We start from the raw sequence: 9,475 nt of genomic DNA, 5'->3' as shown, positions 1-9,475 counted from the left end.
CTGTCCTTGGTCTTCAGTTTGTCTAACTTGACCTTGGGCAACCTTGTAGACAGTTCCCAGAACCATCCTCGGTGATACACTCTCTGGGTCCAGAACCTCAAATCCGAAGCCTCTGGCATCTCTCGGCACCCAAAATACAGAATGGTGGAAAATAACCTCACATTGATCCCTCATCCCTCCCTCCCCGGGTCTCCTCACGGTGGAGGGCACCACCATTGCCCAGTAACCCAAGCTACAACCCTGTAGCTTGATTTCTTCCCCAACTCCCACATCTGCCCCTCATCCCAGTCCCTTTATTTCATTGCCTGTGTCATCTGTGCAGCAGCCACTTACCTGGCCTCTGCTCTTCAGGCTTGTCCCCTACCCCACCACTGAAGTCTGCAACCCTTTCAAAGTACAACTGCGTCAGTGCTGCTTAGCTCACGCCCCTCTGTTACCCCCTGGATCCAGTCCAAACTCCTGACCAGAGCCGTGTGCACGTCCTCCTTCACTCTCTTGCTCTGGCCGGGGCCTGTCTTCAAGCTCCTGAGTCCCCATGTTCCTTCTGTCATCCAGCTGCAGCCTCCTCATCCTTAGGTCAGGTCTCGGCTAGCCTCTTCCTCAGGGAAGTCTCCCCTAGACACCTGCACCCCCACCCCAGTGCCCTGGAGGCAGGGCGCGTTTATGTCCTTCATCCAGCACAGGGCCTGGCACCTCAGTGCTGCTTAAAAGTCTTTTGTTAATGACAAATCAGTGTGGTTCCTTTGTGGATAAGAGGCACATTCACTGGAACTTAGGTCACTGTGCTCAGTGTGAAGCCACCCATCTTTTGAGTTATTTTGCTTTGATAATGTTCCATCTTCCTTGAGGTGAGGGTCATCTGTCTACACAGAGGAAGCAGCTGGCTCTGGAATGGTCTTTCATTGCCTCCTGGCTCTGGAGCCTGAAGACCAGAGGCCCTGGACAGCTCTCTGTGTCCTCTCCCCTCCAGGAATGGGCTGCCAGTACAGGCCGATGGCCACCGTGTCCACCAGTCCCCAGATGGCACGCTGCTGATCCACAACCTGCAGGCCAAGGATGAGGGTTCCTACACGTGCAGCGCCTACCGTGGAAGCCAGGCAGTCAGCCGCAGCACTGAGGTGAAGGTGGTCCCGCCAGGTAAGAAAGGCCTGCCTCAGGCATTCGCTTGTTCTGGCTGTATGCTGCAGAGCGAGGATGAGTGCAGGCTCTGTGGTCCGCGGGACTCTGGTCCAAACCCTGGCTCACTCTGCCACTTACTGGTGGTGTGACTGGGGCCAAGGGGCTTAACCTTCCTGAGCCTTACTCCCACCTGATAGGGACGTAGTGAGGATGAAGGAAATAATGTGTATGTATGACAGGCAGCTGGTAATAGCTTAATAGATGGTGTTAAATACCATGCTTTAGACTTACTGGTTTTATTTTGAGAAATGATTGACTGGAGCTTCATTATAATACTTAAGGCAGGCAGACAGACCATTAAAAACTGTCCATTCTAATTAGGGTGGCAAACAGTGGTCCTATGATCGAAAAATGCCTTTATGGCCCTTGGACCCTATAACCCAGAAAGGAAAGGGCAGGGATTAGTATCACCATCTCACAAATGACACGGATATCCAGAGAGCTCAAGTGATGTTTCCACAAGTTGCACAGCAGCAAATCCACGGCCAAGTTGGTACTAAAACCTAGGTCTTTTGACTCTTCACTTAATGTTCTCACTAAACTATTACGCCTGTAACTGGGTAGAATTTTACCTGCATTATTCAGTAATTTGATATTTTAGCTTTATATTCTCCAGCTTTTGCTCTGAGTTGTTATATCATCAAATTTTAACAACTCTAAATACTATATTGTGAGATGCATTAGTTTTCATCCCACTAAGAAAAAAAGGTTGTTAAGTGACACAATGCTAACACTTCACCAATATACAGTCCCATTTGACAGGTGTTACATTAAGAGCATCTCAGAATTTATGGAACAGACTGGTTTAATGTTCAAACTCACAAGAGCTCCCTAGTCGAGTAAGCCGGAAGGAAACGGGAGGGGTGCTCTGCCCGCCCACGTATCCTCAGTGTGGGTTCACTGTCTGAACAGCGGGGCAGTGCCCCAGGCCAAGCAGCCGGACTTCATGGGGCTTGAAACAGAGCTGGGGGAGAATGCACCAGGCCCTTCCTGTGCTGGCCTGCCTGGATGTTCACGCACCAGGAGCAGTGTTACATTCGGGGTGCCAGCCTGGCTGCCTGCAGAGGGTGGACACTGGTCAGTACTAGAGCTTGAAGGTCTGTGGTAGAAATGTTGCTGAGTTGGCCCGACATGCAAGGCTTCCAGTTTGCGAGCTCCTTAGAAAAGTGACTGGGACTCATCCCCAGGGCCCAGCCCAGTGCTTGGCATCACTAGGTGCTCAGATACTTGGTGACTGAGTGCATGAAGGCATGACGCTGGTGACAGCACCATACTGCTGGGGCAGTTTTCACCTCGGATGAATTGATCTCTCGTCTACATACTAACCAAACTTACAAGTCTTGAGACAACCCAGAATGCAGACTTATGCGAGAAAAGCTATTGGGAGGACCCTGATGGTCATGTTTGTGATTAGCTAAGTCTATATGGGAAGCCAAATTATAATCAGAAACTTGCTTGATGAAGACTGGTGGGGCTCCTGACGTGTGGGTCCCATACTGAAATGGTCTGATGTGACCTGCAACTTGGACAGGGCACTTAGGGCATCAGTCAGGCCACTTTTCTCCCACGCGTGCTGGACGGTGGTGCTAATCTTGGATGTATTAGGGGTATCTTTCTTGGTTAGAAGTGGTCTCCCTAACTGTATTCATTCCTCTGATTAAGCTGCAGATTATGTGCTCTCAGCCATTTATGGTTTTTGTGGGGGTCTCACTTTGCCCTAGTCATGGTTTGGTGGCATTGAGTGTTAGCGTCAGAGTGAGGAGCCTTGAGCTCGTCACACTTTGGTGTAACGTACAAACTTGTACTGTGAGGACTTCTCAACCTTTTTGCCTAAAAGATTGATTAGAAACAGAAAAATACTATAGGTATAAAACAAGGCGGGGGAGGTGGTTACTCACTTTTTTAAATGAGAGAGAATGAGGCTATGAGGCAAAAACACGGTTATGCGCTTAGATTTAGCTATGGTTACTATGTGCCCAAGGGGCTACTGCTCTCTCCATTTCAAATGAAGAAACAGAGAGCTTAGGTGTCTTACCCAGAGTCAGCCAGCTGGTTAAGTGGGAGAGCCAGGTACCACCCAAGCAGCCTGGCTCCAGAGCTGGTTTGTGTAACCACGATGCTGAGCACCTCCTATCCTCTGGGCCCTGTGACAGGCCCAGGGGCTACAAACAGCTGAGACAGAATTGATACCAAAGTTACTGATTCTTTTAAAACCACTCTCATAAATGGCTTGCTGTTCATGTGACTCTAAGGTAGGTAGTGCTCTTGTTATACTGATATATCAAACCTTTACAGTCATTCGCTGGTGAGGAATGGTCTATTAGTTGGGGAAAGAGGGGATAAGCCTTCCTTAGCCTCATGAGGTCAGGTTTTTGGGAAGGTGCTACTCAGGCCTAAAGCAAGTAAGAGCCCCTTCCAGAAAGAAAAGGAAAGTTCGATGGGTCAATAACGGGAGGACCACTGCATGCTAAAGTAAGGCCAACAATGGATGGAAATTGACTTCAGAAAAACGCTATGCACACCTCCCATGATCACATCAAAATTACAACTTAAATTAGAGCAGTATAAAATTTAAAACCACCTGAAGATTAGCTGAACAGAAGAAGCCAGGACAAGACTGGTAGGGGTGGAGATGTGGAGTGGGCAGGTCCCGCACCCACGCTGTGGTGATTGAGAATTGGGAGGGATATCTTGGCTGCAGAGGTTCCCCCTGAGGAGCAAGGAGTCTGAGCTCCAGGGCTCCAGGAAGAGAGGAGTCCCCATAACAGCTGGCTGTAAAAACCAGTGGGCACTGCATCTGAGTGAGATGGAGGGCTGCTGGAGTCCCACACATTCCCACAAACTCATTCATTCTGGGCTCCAGTGCAGGGGCGGCAGCTCTACTTGGGACAGAAGCACTGGCAGGCACCATCTCTCTTTTGTTGAGTCCTCCCTCCACCCAACCAGCAGCTTTCCATTAACCTGCCAACACCATTTGCCCCACCCTATCCAGCTTATGCACCCAGTTCGAGCCACTTCCAGTGGCTTTTCCACACAAGAGGCTGGCATCAGCCCATGCTGTGGACTTTCCTAAAATCTCTCAAAGGTCCACAAACCCCAAATAAGCAGTAGCTGGCCTCAGCGTGCCCTGTACCTCTTGCTAAGTGGCACCAAGCCCAGCACAAGAAGCTACTGGTTTCAGCTGTCATTTTAACTCCCATCAGGTGGCCTCAAGCCTGGCATAAGATGCAGCTAGTGTTGGCCTGGAATGTAAGTTCAACTAAGCAGCCACAAATGGTTTAACTAGTGGCAGCTGGCCTTGGTTCACAGTATAGCCTCTCCCAAGTGCCTCCAAGCCCAGCACAAACAGCAATCAACCACAGGTCACTTTGAAGCTCCCAGTAGGCAGCCCCAAGGAAGGTACAAATGGCAGTTGACCTTCGCCTGCACAGGGGCCCTTCCCAAGAGCCTCCAGAACCAACACGCCCAGTGGCTGGCTTCAGACCACACCAGAGCAGCACCCAACCAGCTCCATAAATGACACATCTGAAGGGCAGACTTGGTGGCACCAGAACCCCACTAAAACAATTCCTGCTCTGTGGGGTCAGTCTTCTGCACAACAGCTTGTCTGCTGTAGTCATGGCCAGCCCTTACAGCCGATTAGCCTGAGGGTCAGTCCCACCCGCTGACATGCCAACAGCAATAAAAGCTCAACTACAATAGGAGGGCACACACAGGGACATTCTTGGAGCACCCAGCTCAGGTGAATATGGAAACTACACTACCGGCCTTATGGGACACCTGCTATATAAGGCCACACTACCAAGACTGGGAGACGTAGCAGATCCACCTAACAAACAGGGATTCAGCAAAACTGGGAGATAAACATGTTCTAAATGAAAGAACAGGACAAAAACTCCAGAAAAAGAACTAAATGAATGGAGACAAGCAATCTATCTACCAGCTAGAGTTCAAAACATGGTTATAAGGAAGCTCAATGAATTGAGGGGAAGCGTAGATGAATTCAGTGAGAACCTCAACAGACAGAAACCATAAAAAAACTGTTTAGAAATGAAGAATACAATAACTGAAATGAAGATTACGTTAGAGGGAATCAATATCAGATCAGATGAAGGAGAGGATCAAACCAGTGATCTCGAAGACGAGGTAGTGGAAAACACCCAATTGAAAGAGCAAAAAGAACCCCCCCAAATGAGGTTAGTTTAAGGGGCCTCTGGGACAACATTGAATGTACCAACATTGCATCATAGGGGTACCATAAGGAGAGAGTGAGCAAGGAATTGAAAACCTAGTTAAAGAAATAATGATGGAAAACTTCCATAGCCTGGCACAGGAAAGAGACATACAAGTCCAGGAAGTGCAGGGAGTCTGAAAAAGATGAACCCAAAGAGGCCCATACCAAGACATAAGTAAAATGCCAAAGGTTTAAAGACAAAGAATCTTAAAAGCAGCGAGAGAAAAAGCAGGTAGTTACCACAACAAGGGAGCTCCTATAAGACTGTCAGTTTGATTTCTCAACTGAAATTGCAAGCCAAAAGGGACTGACATGAAATAGTGGTAAAAAGCAAGGACCTACAACTAAGACTACTCTACCCAGCAAGGCTATGATTTAGAATCAAAGGAGAGATAAAGAGTTTCCCGGACAAGACAAGCTAAAGTTCACTACCACTAAACCAGTATTACAAGAAATGTTAAAGGGACTTCTTCAAGTAGAAAAGGTAAAAAAATACGAATAAGAAAATATAGGAAAGAAAAAAATTCTCACTGACAAAGGCAAACAGTGAAAGCAGTGAATCAACCAAACACAAAGCTAGTACAAAAGTTAAAAGGCAAAAGAAGATCTTGTGTAATTACAACGATAAATTAAGGGTACACACAAAAGAAGTAAAAAGTGACAAAAAGATAAACTTGGAGGGAGGTGAGTAAAACTTGTAGTGATTTTAGAATGTGTTCAAACTTAAGTGACCATCGACTTCAAACAGACTGCTATAAACATATCTTGGTACATATGAAGCACACAGTAACTACAAACCAAAAATCTACAAGAGATATACAAGAAATAAAGAGAAAGAAATCCAAACATGACACTATAGAAAATCATCGACATAAAAAAGAGCATGAGAATAAGAAAGGAACAGAGAAGAACTACAAAAACAATGAGAAAAGTTACTAAAATGGTGATAACTACATATCTATCAATAATTAAATGTAAATGGATTAAACGCTTCAATCAAAATACATACGGTGGCTGAATGGATAAATAAACGAGATCTGTACATAGGCTGCCTACGAGACCCACTTCAGATCAAAGGACACACACAGACTGAAAGTAAGGAGATGCAAAAACAATTTATGCAATTTATGCAAAACAAAAAAAAGGTGAGGTAGCAATACTTATAACGGACAAAATAAACAGACTTTAAAATAAGGGCTGTAACAAGAGACAAAGAGGGCATTTCATACTGATAAAGGGATCAATCCAACAAAAGGATATACATGACACATTAAAGCTGATGGACCTAATTGATATTTTTAGGACATTTTACCCAAAAGCAGCAGAATATACATTCTTTTCATGTGCACATGGAACATTTTCCAGGACAGATCACATGTTAGGCCACAAAACAAGTCTCAATAAATCTGAGAACACTGAAGTCATATCAAACATCTTCTCCAATCATAATGGTATGAAACTAGAAATCAATTACAAGAAGAAAACTGAAAAATACACAAACATATGGAGGCTGAATAACATGCTAATAAACAATGAATGGATTAACAAGATCAAGGGAGAAATCAAAAGATACCTTGAGATAAATGAAAATGAAAATACAATGACCCAAAATTTATGAGACACAGCCAACGCAGTTTCAGGAGGGCAATTTATAGCAATACAGACCTAGCTCAACAAATATCTCAAAAAATCTAACCTTACACCTAAAGGAACTAGAAAAAGAAGAACAAAGCCCAAAGGGAGTAAAAAGAAGGAAGTAATAAAGATCAGAGTGGAAATAAATAGTCTAAAAAAAAAAAAAATAGAAAAGAGCAATGAAACCAAGAGCTGGTTCTTTGAAAAGATAAAGAAAATTGATAAGCCTTATCCAGACTCATCAAGAGAGGGCCCAAATAAAATCAGATGTAAAAGAGAAGTGACAACCAATGCTACAGAAATACCAGTGATGATTAGGAAATACCATGTACAATTATATGCCAACAAATTGGACAACCTAGAAGAAATGGATAAATCCCTAGAAACATACAATCTTCCAAGGCTGAATTAGGAAGAAACAGATAATCTGAACAGATAACCACTAATGAAATTGAATGGATAATTTGAAAAAACCATCCCAGTAAACAGAAGCCCTGGACCAGATGACTTCACAGGTTAATTTTACTAAAGAAGAGTTAACACTTAATCTTTTCAAACTATTCAAAAAAAATGAAGAGGAGGGAAAGTTCTCAAACTCATTTTACAAGGCCACCTTTACCCTGCTATCTAAACCAGACAAAGACACAACAAAAAAAAAGCTATAGAACAATATCCCTGATGAACATTGATGCAAAAATCCTCAACAAACCATTAGTAAACTGAATATAATACATTAAAAAGATCATACACTATGATCAAGTGGAATTTATTCCCAGCATGCAAAGTGGCTGGTATGATACCCACAAATCAAATTAATGTGATACGCCACATAAAGTGAAGGAGAAAAATCATATGACCGTATCAATAGAGTCAGGAAAAGCATTTGACAAAATCCAACATCTATTTATGATAAAAACTTTCAGCAAAGTGGAATAGAGTGAACATATCTCAACATAATAAAGGCCATATATGACAAACCCACAGCTAACATTATACTCAATGGTGAAAAGCTGAAAGCTTTTTAAGATCAGAAACAAGACAAAAATGTCCACTTTCACCACTTTTATTCAACATAGTATTGGAAGTCCTAGGCATAGCAATCAGACAAGAAAAAGAAATAAAAGGCATCCGAATTAAGAGTAAGTAAAACTGTCATTATTTGCAGATTACATGGTACTATATATATATAACCCTAAAGAATCCCACCCCCAAACTATTAGAACTAATAAATGAATTTAGTAAAGTAGGATACAAAATTAATATTCAGAAATCGGTTGCATTTTTATACACCAATAATAAACTACTGGAAAGAGAAATTAAGAAAACAATCCTATTTACAATTGCATCAAAAAGAATAAAATACCTAGGAATAAATTTAACCAAGGAAGTAAAAGAGCTGTACTTGGAAAACTATAAGACACTGAAGAAGATACAAATAAATGGATGGCTATACCATGCTCACGGATAGGAGAAATTGCCATGGTTAAAATGTCTGTACTGTCCAAAGCAATCTACAGATTCAATGCAATTGTCTATCGAAATACCAATGGCACTTTTCAGAGAACTAGAACAAATAATCTGAAAATTTATATGGAACCACAAAAGATCCCAAACAGCCAAAGCAATCTTGAAAAAGAATAAAGTTGGAGGTAGCATGCTATCCGAAGAAATCTAAAACCCTAATTTGAAAAGATATATGCACACCTATGTTCACTGAAGCATTATTTATAATAGCCAAGATATGGAAGCAACCTAAGTGTCCATTGATAAATGAATGGATACAGAGAATGTTGTACATATATACTATGGAATATTACTCAGCCATAAAATATTGCAATCTTGCCATTTGTGACATGGATGGACTTTGAGGGTATTATGCTAAGTGAAATAAGTCAGAGAAAGACAACTATCATATGATTTCATTTACATGTGGAATCTGAAAAAAACTAAATGAACAAACTAACTTATAAAGAGAACTGATGGTTGCCAGAGGGGAGGCGGGTTGGAGAGATGGGTAAAAAATAGGGATTAAGATGTACAAATTGCCAGTTATTAAAAATCACGGGGACATAAAGTACATCATAGGGAATATAGTTAATAACATTGTAATAACTATGTATGATATCAGATGGATACTAATTGTGATCACTTTGTAAGTTATGTAAATGTCTAGTCACTATGTTGTAAACCTAAACCTGAAACTAATACAGTATTGTATGTCAACTGTAACTGGAAAAAAAAAAAACACCAATGGGTGGAAATTGTGATCCCTTATGTAGTTGTACAGGTGTTGAAAGGTTACAGAGTAATTGCATTTTAGGGGGAATCTGGCAGTCATAGTGCCACTTTCCTTTTAAGGAAATGAAATGGTAGGTGAGAATTTTCACACACAGAGCTACCTGACCACTTTCTCTCTCCCCTGTCGTT

The 9,475-nt window shown here is 42.7% G+C and overlaps 1 protein-coding gene across 1 annotated transcript in view; it reads left to right on the top strand.

Moving 5' to 3' along the window:
• PAPLN (papilin, proteoglycan like sulfated glycoprotein) overlaps positions 1–9,475 on the top strand; it is a 40,088-nt gene that overhangs the window by 28,576 nt on the left and 2,037 nt on the right. The window contains exon 26 of the mRNA XM_023537049.1: positions 971–1,137. Within this exon, the coding sequence (XP_023392817.1) occupies positions 971–1,137 (167 nt within the window). The remainder of the gene's footprint in view (positions 1–970; positions 1,138–9,475) is intronic.

This window comes from Pteropus vampyrus, unplaced genomic scaffold (genome assembly GCF_000151845.1).
Source record: "Pteropus vampyrus isolate Shadow unplaced genomic scaffold, Pvam_2.0 Scaffold177, whole genome shotgun sequence".
Taxonomy (NCBI): Eukaryota; Metazoa; Chordata; class Mammalia; order Chiroptera; family Pteropodidae; genus Pteropus; species Pteropus vampyrus.
This window is presented reverse-complemented; position numbering and strand designations above follow the sequence as displayed.